At 42.2% G+C, this 12,072-nt stretch overlaps 2 protein-coding genes across 4 annotated transcripts in view; one reads left to right on the top strand and one right to left on the bottom strand.

Moving 5' to 3' along the window:
* The window catches only part of LOC141585555 (uncharacterized), a 181,116-nt gene extending 174,960 nt beyond the window's left edge, over window positions 1-6,156 (bottom strand). Inside the window, exons 1-2 of the mRNA XM_074405397.1 lie at window positions 5,865-6,156; window positions 5,348-5,540 (exon numbers count right to left, since the gene is read on the bottom strand). Of these exons, the coding sequence (XP_074261498.1) occupies window positions 5,348-5,540; window positions 5,865-6,156 (485 nt within the window). The remainder of the gene's footprint in view (window positions 1-5,347; window positions 5,541-5,864) is intronic.
* The window catches only part of SNAP25 (synaptosome associated protein 25), an 88,076-nt gene continuing 82,026 nt past the window's right edge, over window positions 6,023-12,072 (top strand). Inside the window, exon 1 of one of the 3 annotated variants that reach the window (XM_074406242.1) lies at window positions 6,023-6,173. The gene's annotated coding sequence lies outside the window, so the exon portion shown is untranslated. The remainder of the gene's footprint in view (window positions 6,174-12,072) is intronic. The other 2 variants (XM_003933203.4, XM_039479346.2) reach the window with 2 other exon arrangements.

Genomic DNA, 12,072 nt, shown 5'->3' with positions numbered 1-12,072 from the left:
AAATCTGCTTTTGCTAAGTTAGATGTCCATATTTGCCTTATATTTAGGCACAGATATTGAGTAGAAAGTTGTACATACACGATACAGTTCAAGAGATAAATTAGGGCTGAATATGCAAAGATAAAAGCATCAACACATAGGTCCTACTCACAGCCCTGGAAATGGATAAAATTACCAGGGAATGATTATGTAGAGAGGAGAAAAGTTCCAAGTCTTGAACCCTTGGAGTTGAGAAAATGAAGCAAAACCAGCAATGGAGAGTGAAAATAAGATGTTTGTGAGCATACTAGCTTGGAAGAAAGGACACCGGAAGAGAATGTTAATTAAGAATGTAATAGAAGTAGATTCTTACAGAGTACAGAATCAACTTATGCATATATATGTTCAGTTTCAGCTACCTTTGATTCATCCAGATAAGAGAGTCCATTAAGAAGCTAGGAATATGACTTTGAAGCTCACAAGAGTGAGTGAGACTGGGAATAGGAAATTAAAAGTCAAATGTATAAAATTATGGTTAAACTCAAGGGTATGAATCAGATTTTTTGAAGACAACATGTGAAGAAAGAAATAGAACACTGAGTCTCTTGATGTACCATGGTCAGTAGAGAATCCTGGAAGACCAATCAGAATTCTGTATTTTCTGACATGGAATTTAGAATAGGTAGTTTTCAGTACCTATTCTAACTCCATTATCAACTGGTTGCATGATGTAAGATAATCGTGTATTAATCGGAATTAAAATAATAATTACTATTATACATAACTCAGAGAGTTGTTGCAAAAATAAAATGAGATCATGTGTGTGACAGCTCTTTGCAATACTTTATATTTCTTTAGCACAAAGCTATACAAATAAAAGCTGTTCAATTTTTATTCTCTTTGGCTGAGAGCACAGAGGCTTTCAGGGTGGAGAGTCAGGACAGTTTCCATGGACATATGGAGCTCCCAGGGGGCTTGTGCAGGACTCAAGGAAATATCCAGCTTAACCTGCTGGGCATCACAATTTTGCTGCTTCAACCCATCTGCTATGGAAAATGAAAAGCCAACAAAGAAGGGAGAAACAGAGGTGAAGACACCTGACAATGAGAGCTTTAAGAAGGGAAGGAGCGAGTATATGCTGTCAGGTGAACCTAGAAGTCAATAAAGATGAAAAGTCCATTAGACATGACCAAGAGATCACTGATGCAATCTGCTTATGTATTAGAATGTGCCTTGCCTAGGCTGGTGCCTGTGAACTGGCAGAACTGTGATGCCCTTCTCTGCTAGTATCAATAAAATGGCACGAGATATTCTTGCTCCATTCCCAGGTATATCCTGAGTCATTCATTTCAACCCAGCTTAACCCGATCCTCACCTTCAGAGTTCTTTACCCATGGAATCAATTCTTACTGAAGATCTCGTATCATCTGCCTCAAAACCACTGATCCATATTGCCATTGTGTTCTGACCTCTGGCTGACTCACTCCGATATATTTTGGAAGCATGTTATGCCCTGATTCTTATTTAAGCTGTTTATTGAATATTGATCTCTGAATTCCCTCCTTAATTGTAATTTGAACTCCTGTCCTTTGAATATGTTGTTTCTGTTTGCTGCAGGTTAACAGCCTAGATCTCTTTCTTTAAATTAGCCCCAGCGAAACCTTGTTATTCACCCAACCAAACCTGTAAATCATACTCATCCCTCTATCAAATGAAACCCTGAAGTCACTAACCAGAAAAGGAATACACAAGCCACAATGTCTTGAGGCAGAGAAGGTAGCTGCAGAGGGCAAAAGAGAGTCTGATGGGCTGGAGGAGGCTGTACTAAAACATAGTAATTATGAGTTTGGGCCCCGGGGTTCAAACCTAAGATATCCCACTTCTTAGCTGTGTCCTTGGCCAGGTAATTTAACCCCTCTAACCCTCAATGCCCTACTCAATTTTTCCTAGATCCCAGTGCCAAGCATATGGCAGATGTTCGATTCTGAGTAAATGAATAAGTTCATACAGATGGAAAAACCAAGGCCTAGTATGATTGATACATATCTAGTTAACAGCTAATGAAAAAAGGCAATCCTCCATATTAAGCCAAGTTACATGTCATGTCTTAGAGAAATAAAGTCTCATCAAAATGATAGACTTATTGTATTTAGCCAATACTTCATATGATACTCTGTGCTTCATAATTTCCTTGTCAATTAGGTATAATTATTGTCTCCATTTTACCTAAGAGATAACTGAGATACAAAGAGGTTGCAGAATGAATATGATTCCTAAAAGATTTACTTAAAGAATACTGTGATCCCTATCAAATAGCCTTTTTGAAATGTACTAATTTGGACTATCATTTTCTCTGCTTCTCTGTTCCTGATTGTCACAGGTACTTCCTTTCTACTTGACCACAAGCATGTCTCAGCATTGGGGAGGGTCCCAGGATGCATTGTAAAAGGAAGGCTGTAATTTTGGTGCATCAAGGAACAAAAGTGTGGAAACATCCAGCCTCTGGCTGCTGGGAACTCCCCTTCTTCCTTCCCATGATACTGTCTGTAGTAAAGAATAAATGTTATTTAACATTCTGGGTGCACAGTCATATTTTCTCTTAACATGGCAATACAGAAAGAGTAACTAATATTCCTGGTTCTCTTTTTACCGCTCACAAATATATATCCACCTTAGAGGCTTCAGGGAACAAGGACAGACTAGATAGTTTAAACCTAGAGCTAAACTACTCTAGGCATTTTAAGGTACTTCACTATATATAAATGGGGTGGGGGACTGGGTGAAGGACTAAAGAATATATGAAGAGAAAGTGGCAAGCAAACCATGTAGAAAGCAAACAAGGAATCAAAACGGCTGTTATATCAAACTGAATATTCTTGCACCCAAGCTGAATATTCTTGTGCCCTCACAGTGTTTTGAAAACACTGTCATAGAGTGCCAGGCATCTCCCAAAGGAGGACCCTAGAGAGGGGGCTTCTGAGCTGGGCCATCTCTAAACTATTTCCAAGTTGATTTTGGAAAGATCACATGGGATTTTAGACAAGTTTTTATTACTATTCCTTATGAAATTGTAATTATTGAGTCAACAACGAATGTTGCACTTTACCTTGGACAAGCTAAATACATTGAACCTAGAGCTACTGCAAACCAGAATACTTCAGGGCATAATGTACCGAAAAAAGCTTTCGGAGGCTTGAATTATCATAGTGTAAATATCCATCTAGCCAAGCAGGTAATTTTCTCATTACTCATCCTAACCATTAGATACTCTGTGTGTTGGTCCTTTGTAGAAATAACCCACAGCAGCTGAACCATTTTGGAGCAATGGTTCCTTCCCTGTATGGTTCAGGCCTTTGCAAACCCTGAGTAACATGAATCTGTCGGCTCCCTACTGGCAAAATGATGATGTTTTCTTGTTTGTTTTTGTTTTGTTTTAATCATGCCATGAGAAAATCCTAGGGGGAAAAAAATCTCATTATCATATTCAAAATACATTTTAGGGTTATCTGGTTATCCTTAGCAGACTTTTATGTACCCAATGTTTATGCTTCTCAAATTAGACTTTTTTATCTTTCCGAGAGCAAGATGAAGAACCTCTCAAACAGCATCATTTTCAAAACAAGCACTAGCAACAGAAAATGCTGTCACCACCACCAGCTAATCCTATAGGGTCCATGGTATTTTCTTAATGCCTTGAAACAGTCTGCCTCTCTCTTCCTATCTGTCATTTTAAAAGATGTCAGTGTTGGCCATCAGCAGTTGAAAACTCAGATACCAAGCCAGTCCTTCCCTGTGACTGCCACACAGCTTTTGCCTGCAGGAGAAGCCTCCATCACTGACGTAGTTGCTTTTTAACTTTTATTTTTTTTTAACCTGGAAAATCCCCCGCCTCCTCCATTCCTTCACAAAACTTTCTGCCTGAATGATTTCTAGTCTGAGGGCCATACATATATTTTGTTTCTCTCTCTGCAGGTTTTTTTTTTTCCTCTTCAAACTTCCGCATACTGCCTTTTTTTAAAGTGTCACATTTTGGAGGAAAAAATCTGACTATAAAGGATTTTGCAGTACATTGCTTTCATTGCCACTTTCCCCGTATTCCAGCTTGGTTTATAATGAAAGTTAAGAGCCGTAATCAGGAGACTTTTGTCGGCAATTAAGTATCTAAGGACTTTGCATATTTTCTTCTTTATTGTACAGAAATCCTAAGTGTTTAATGAATATTTAAGTAAAAAACTTTCAGTAACATGCCTTTTTTTTTTTTTAAGGAGTTTGGCTTTAATAAACATCCAAACACTGTTAATTATTATGGCAAACAATATGTCAAATAAAAAAACCTTTCAGGTCAGGGAATCTTCAAGAAACAATGATGTCTACTGATTTCAATTAAAGGTGTCCTTTATCAAATTCTTAACAGCCCCACTCTTTCTAAACGCAGCGCCTTCACAACTCTTCTTCCTTTCCCCCCTCCCTGCTTCCCTCCCTCCGCAATAGAGTGCAATCAAAGGCCGTATTATTGCTTGAGCTCTCAGGCCAGCGAGATGTGATGTGATGTGTGTGTGTGTGTGTGTGTGTTTGTGTGTGTGTGTGTGTGTGTGTGTGTGTGTGGTGGGGCGGGTGTGTGCAGGGGAGCGGTTGTACGCCGTTTATCCGAACCCAGCTCTAAATGGTTTCTCCTAAGCGAGACAAGGATTTTCCATCGCCTAAAAGAGGCCATCAAGTTTTAACATTGCGAGGCACGACTTCTAATCGCATCCTTCCCGGAAAAGTACAAACAGTTCCTCAGACGAGGTCCCCCACCTCCCACGCGCTCCCCAGCCCGCCCTCCCCGCGGAGAGCCCCGCGACAGCCTCCCCAACACCTGTGAATCATCCGGGAGGCGGCCACCGCCGAGCTAACCGCGCACCACCCCTTCCCCGGGCCGGTGCACGGCCAGGAAGGACAGTCAGGATTGTTGCTTTATCATGATCATTTTTAATCTCTAATATGACCAGCACAAGTAGCCTTTGTCTCCCCGCCCTGATCTGAGCATCCACGGGCCCCCGAGGCGGCCTGCACCGGTACTGAGTGAACCACCAGATTCGGCCGCGTCCCAGCCATCCTAGTTCCTAAGCCCCCACCTCCTCCCGGCCGTCAGGACGGTTTCCTCGGGGCATCCCTGCCTCCGTAGGGTACCCCTAAGACACCCAGCACGCAACCCCAGTGCCGACTGCAAATGCCACCGACAGCAGCGTCATCCGGTTTTGCCCTCGGCAAGCAACTCAACTTGTATCCCCCAGCCTTTGCAAGCCCACGCCGGCGGGGCCACCTCCGCTTCCCTGCTCCTTCCCCCCACTCCCGCCACAGCTCAGGGAGCCTGGCTCTGACGTACTTCAAAATAACGTGCGCCAGCCTCGCTCCCCGGCTGACCACGGCAACGACAGCTGCAAGCCCTCGACGCTGCTTCGGTAGCATGAAGAAGTCACTCATAAAAATAGCAACCCACGTAGCCTGGCCATATATGGAGCCGGCGAGTGTGGACGGGGATGCCCCTCCGGACCCTCTTTGGAGGAAACAAATCGCCGCTGAAAATTTTCCCCCACCCCTCCCATCACTACCGTTTACCCCCCCTCTGCCTTCCCCTTTCCTTGGATGACTGAACCACAGACTCCATTGAACGGGGTGGGGGTGTGGGGAAATATATATCTACACATCTATACACACATACACACACAAATATATACATATAGTACATGTACTATAAAGCATATACACACATGCATATATACATATACATATGTGTACACAGACACCAGAGAACATCAGGAATGCAGTCGCGGGGTGAACGCGTTTGCCCAGGACTGAGTGTTAAAATGGAGTCATAAGAATCGCCCCGTTCGGGTGTTCACAGAAGGCGAAAACACGGACGTTTGCAGGGCAGCGCACCGGGAGCCGAGTCAAGCGCGCCGCAGCTCGGGCCCCGCCCCCGCCCCCGCCGGTGCCCCGCCCCCACTTCCTCCCGCCCCTCGCCGGGCGGCTATTAAAAGCTGCTGACGTCAAAACGGACGGCCATCTTTGATGAGGGCAGAGCTCACGTTGCATTGAAGACGAAACCTCGGGGAGGTCAGGCGCAGTCTTTCCTTCCCTCCCTGCTCGGCGGCTCCTCCACACTTGCAACCTGCAGAGGCCCGGAGAACACATCCTCCCGAGAAGCCCAGGTAAGAAGCCCCCTCCCCAGATCGTGGCTCTGGCTCGGGATGGCTGCACACCCAGAAGGGACAGCAGCTGGGCAGTCCGAATGGGCTTGGGTAAATGCAAGTATTGGTGCACTTAGGGTGCGGTATTCCGTGTGTGCACGTCTGGTGGGGGCTTTATAAAGTGTTTTTGAGGTGAGCTGCTGGGGGAAGGGGAAACGGGAGCCCTGCAAATGGAGCGACAGGGAGGAAGAGCGAGGTTAATAACTTACTCTTTTGAAACAGTAGTGGGACCCCCTCTTCCTTCCATTTTGCGATGCAGTTTTCAGAGATGTTTAGGGCTGTTGGGTTTTTCCCCCCTGTAGTTCTAACCCTATTATTAGGACTGTTGTCGTTAGGATGCTATTATCCAGGGAAGAATTAAGGGTGTGGGTGCTGGGGAAGCGAAAGAAGGGGGAGTTCCCGCCCCGGGCAAGCTGAGCTGCTGCAGCGACAGCAACCTCCATGCCCCGCGGACTTGATTTATGCCGCCTGCTCCACGTCAACTGCAGGCTGGCGGGAGGCGGGCGGGTCGTGTCGGGTGGGAGGGCTCTGCGGAGGGCTGGCGCGGGTGGGCTGGCCTCGGGGACTGCGGCTGCCCGCGCTCAGCACCCTGGATAGCAATACCAAGGACTCGCGCGGGCGCCCTCGACCTTTCAGCACCGGGGACAGCGGTCCGGCCGCAACGCCGCATCTGCCTGCGGCAGAAACGCCTGGCCAGGGCTGGATGTGCCAGGGCTGGAGACCAAATTGTCTCTCTGAGGCCCCGGTCTTACGGAGACCCTTAATAGAGCAGTCATAGTTGGTTAAAAGAAAACAAGAAAGAAATAAATCTTGCTCACAGAGACTCCTTTGCAGACAATTTTCTGCTTCCCTCCTCACCTCCTTCACAGCTTCAACAAAATAATAGTCTACTTGTGGAAATCTTCTGTGTTGCCCTCTGCCTCTTATTTTAGGTAGAAAATAAATACATTTTTAAAATATGCATTTATCCTTCAGCACGGTATCAAGGGTTTTGTTTTTTAACACAGAGTAGATCTGTCTACAGATCTTGGGTGGGCATGAGTAGTGTATGTATGAAGAAACCAGTGCTACCTGTTTATAGGAATGATACGTCTCTCTATGTTTCCATTTGATAAAAATTTGAGATTAGCTGAACTAAGCAGAATCAACTTTAAAAATGAATCACTGTTTATTTTCCTTCTCCCCCCATCTTGCAATCAGGTATTAACACAAGTATTCATCCACAAAAACACATCTGATAAATATTACAGGTCCTGTACTGTATAACCTCTTTGGCCATGGTTTCAGAGTTACTGGAAGTCTTTCCTATCAGTATTGGTTATCACAGGCTGATAGCTTTAGATTTTGAAAACATTAAGACTGGTCTTCCTCAGAAGAATCCAGTTATGTCCTTCAGGGTAATGCAGGTAAAGAACCATGGTGTTAGACTGGAACTGAACTCTGACCTAAAAGATCTACTGCAATTTCTCTTATGGCACTGCGGAATTTTGCTGAGGTGGTGATAACTACTTTAACCATTTTCTCTTCTGAGGCTTGGAGCATCTGAGAGAGCAAAAGTCATCAGGGATACTCCTCTCTGTTTAATATATATATAACTAGCATAAAATGACCAGTATCAAAATTACGCCATTTGAGTAGTTAGCAAAAAAGAGTAACAGCGTCATATGTAAGAATCTATACAACACATTAAAGAAATGCTATAATGATCCCCTTAAAGGACCCCAAATGAGACCTTGGATTGTGTTTAGATAGTCATACCTCCAATCTTCTGTAAACTACAGATACTAAAGTTCCCTGTTCATATACAGAAGGCGATTTCATTCCTAGCTGTTTAATTATTTCCTAGTGTTTTTTTCTTTTTGTGGATGACCATGTTTCCATGTATGTATATGTTGATCTGTTATTGTGCATGGATGTAAAATTATTCGGGTGGACATTTATATAAGAGTATTTAAATGTATAAAAGAAGTTTATAACTCTGCATCTGCAGACAAAATAAACAACTGTGTTTTAGTGATGAGAGGAGAGAAGAAAATATGGGCAGGAATCTTTAAAAATGCTTTAACTTCATGCTGCATGTCCAGACAGCTCTCTGCGTAGTTGCGTCAAATGAAAAGCCTAATGCTGCCGGAATTACGTGCTTGGACATTAGCAATTACTGCTGGGTTTGTTTGCTAGTGGAAAACTGGGAAGGAGGGAGGGAGGTAGAGGACCGCAGTAAAGATGGCAAAGAGCACAGAGCTGAGAGGAAGAAGCAATTTGCACAATTAGAAAGCTAATTTTAGAATAGCTTACTGAGAAATTTAAAAAATATATTACTGAACCATGTATCTAACATTTATATCATTGACAAGCTTCAGGGGGAAAAAATCGAGAAATTTCCTATTTTAAGTTTGAATTTTTAAAATTCAGGGCAATGCGGTGAGAAGAGGCAGGAGCAGATGGACATAGGATGAGCCAGGAGTCATTTACACAGACCCTCTGATGCCTGTTTGTTGGTCAGCATTTACTGCATTACCACCTCAACGTTCAAATTACAAAACAACTTACAATCCTCTTAACCTCTTCATGGCAGAATCTCCCAAAAATCCACAATTTTATTTTACTTTGTTAAACACGCACAACCACACACGCACAAACACAATACAAACTACTACTTAATTAGCTTGTCTAAAGACATTTCTAAGCTCTAAATGTTAACCCTTGAGTGAGTGTTATCAACTGAAAGACATATCTCTGCCTGTGACACCTAGAAGCTGCGTAGCAGTCAGCCTTCAGCCTAACAGCGTAGGTTTTGACAATGAGTAGAAATGAGAAAAAGAATTTGAGTAAGAGGTTGAGAGAGGAGACATGAAGGAGAAAAACAGATAATCTGCTTTTTAAATAATGCACTGTGAATAAACAGTGTTTCTCACATTATGGGACTGCTTTACAATTCTATAAAGGAAGGAAAAATCCATGTTTTAAGCCTCAGCACTAGATATATTTCTGCAATGTCATCCCTTGTCAGCAAGGACCAACCTGATAGGAAAATATTGATCAATTTGTATGAACCAGATACATAAATGAATCCCATGGGAGATATAAAATCTCATGGTTTTGTCTTGACCTCAATAAGTTTAGCATCTAACAATTTCAATAAAAGCAATAAACAATAAGTTAATAAATAAAACCAGAATGAAAATGCAATAAAACATGAGAAGAAAAATTATGAGGACATGCGTGATTAATTTCCAAGTTAATGTGACCAAAAATAAGGAACGTAAATTCAGGAGGGCAATGTCACAGTAGACTGGGACCACCTGAGAGAGGAGACAGGCCTTGAGATGGCTTTTGAAGGTTGCAGAGAGGTGGAGAGTTCTGCTAAGTTGAAGTCACAACAACATATGCAAAACATCACATTAGGCAAGCCCACTCTACAGTTAGCAAACCCTGAAAATGCCTGTCCATTTGGGTGGAGTAAGAAGCTTGGAAGGAATAGGCTAGGATGGAGAGTTGGAGCCTTCTGTGGAAGGCTTTGAATGTCAAGCTAAGAATTTGGTGCTATATCCTCTACAGTTGATTTCTGAGCAGAAGCTGAAAAAAACAATATAACTAGGTCCTTTTTAATATCCAGAAATTGCTATTGACAGAGTGGATTTAATTTGCATTCTTCCGGAAGTAGAAGGGAGCAAATTGGTATCATAAGAGATGGTTAATGAAAAAAAAAATCAGTCCTCACTGAAGCATCTTTTAAGATCACTTTTCAGGATATATATATATATATATATATATATATATATATATATACACACACACACACACACATACACATAGATATATAATTCTTACTTGGGAGTTAATTGCAAGTTTCAGTTTTTCATTACTGACTAAAAGAAATTATGCAAGTTGAGCACTTGCCAGACAGATTGAAAAGAAGGTCAGGAATCTGGTGATGAGGAGTCCCAGAAAGTCCCAGAACGTGCACTTGAATAATAAACATGGTGTAGAACACTCTATTGCTCTCTCTGAGTATTCAGCATTACCAAGTACACTGACTAGAAGGAAGAAAAAAGTCATCAGTTCTGAGCATGTTTTGAGCAGCAATACAAATAGAACCAGCCCCAAGTGGCTAAAAATGGGAGGAAAAAGATGGAATTGTAGAATTTTGAAAAACTGGGGTGGGCAGTATATCCAGTTTCTTTCCCTGCCTACCTTGCTGACTCTTGCTACTTACCCTCACTTCAGGGCTACCTCGAGGTCTGAATTACACCCTTTTTGTTTCTAACCTTGTAGTTACTACTCTCACAGCAGAGCTTCAAAATTCCAAATGCTGACAGAATTGTTAAGCCAAAATAGTCAGTGGGTTTGTATAGAGGAAGAAATGGCAATGGCAGATATAGATTTTACTGCCATTTCATTTCTGGCTATGAAGCATCAAGAGACTATCTTTATCTATTCTTCACTAAAACACTGACAGTAGAGACACCACAGGATAACATTTTGATATCCAAGCTGACTACCTAGGGGAAACTTGGAGGTGGTGGTATTTGATGCTTTAGGAGATCAGGTCGGTGGTTATTAAACTGAGTCCAAGGGCCACACAAGCATCAAGTAAGGTGAAGGGAGGAGGTACGGCATAGCATTGAGGAAGTAGGACATGATGAGTGGACAAAAAGTTAAAACAAAAAAAGTCTTACAAGAGGAAAAAAGCTTCGTAGAAATTTCCAGAGAACCCCAGCTGCACTGTGAATTCCTCAGAATTGCTATTACTGCCTTAACAATAATACCTATTCAAGCACTTCACCCAATATGAAAGTCCAAGGAATTTCTGATTTCTAAATAAATAGTGCAACCTACAAACACGTATGTTCAGATATAGTATTAGAACACACTTAGCCATAAGTTGATTTAGAAGGACAGAGGTGCCCAAAGCAGTGATTAATCAGAATAGGGATATGGGGAAGAAGAATGTGACTCTCATTCTAAAAGTGTTTACCTATACTGCTCACTGTATCCTCCTAACAACCTTGTGGTCAGATTACTATTATTATTTCCATTTCACAGATGAGATAACTGAGGCACAGCAAGGGTAAGTAACTTGTCACAAAGCAGAGCCAGGACTTAACTGTGAACAGTCTAACTCCAGAGATTAAACTATGAAGTATATTTTATGCTATCTCTTGCATCATCCACATTTTTCATATTGGCCAAATAAGGAATAGAGAGTACACATGACTTTTTTTTTTTTTTTTTTTTTTTTTTTGCTGTCTTTTCCTCCTCACTGGGTAGCAAGGCCTGAAGGTAAGGATACTGGTTAGAGCCAGGAGACCCAGCTCTAGCCCTGAAATAACTGCTTGTACAGTTATTCCTGTTTGGAATCACACAGTCTTTAAATTAGTCACTCAACCACTGTTGAACTTGGTTTCCTTATTGGCAGAATGATAGAAGTGGACTAATGATGCCCAATATCCCTACCATTCAAAAATCAATGAAATCAGTGCTGAAAACCCCAGGCAATGGGTCCTGGCTTAGTGACCAATGGCCTCAGCTGGCATCATCTTAATAATGCTTCAGTAACCAATCTGACCCTAATTGGAAGATTAATTACATTCATTGCCTCCTTCATCCCAATCCTTATTTTTTCCCCTCAAAATTGCTTTGCCTTCATCTTTCTGAAGCCTTCCCAGAGTTAAGAAATCCTGATTTCTTCCTCAAAGCCCTATTCTGAGTCATCACTGCTTTGGGTATCTCCTGCCCTTCTCAATCATATTTGTAGCTATCTGGCACATACTGTCTCCTACAGCCTGCCTAAACTTTGTATAATTCTCTTTTCAACTGAATTAACTGCTCTTTAAAATTCCTTTCTAGACCTCTTTTG

Source organism: Saimiri boliviensis, chromosome 9 (genome assembly GCF_048565385.1).
Source record: "Saimiri boliviensis isolate mSaiBol1 chromosome 9, mSaiBol1.pri, whole genome shotgun sequence".
Lineage (NCBI taxonomy): Eukaryota > Metazoa > Chordata > Mammalia > Primates > Cebidae > Saimiri > Saimiri boliviensis.
The sequence above is the reverse complement of the archived record's forward strand: the minus strand, read 5'-3'. Positions and strand labels throughout refer to the sequence as shown.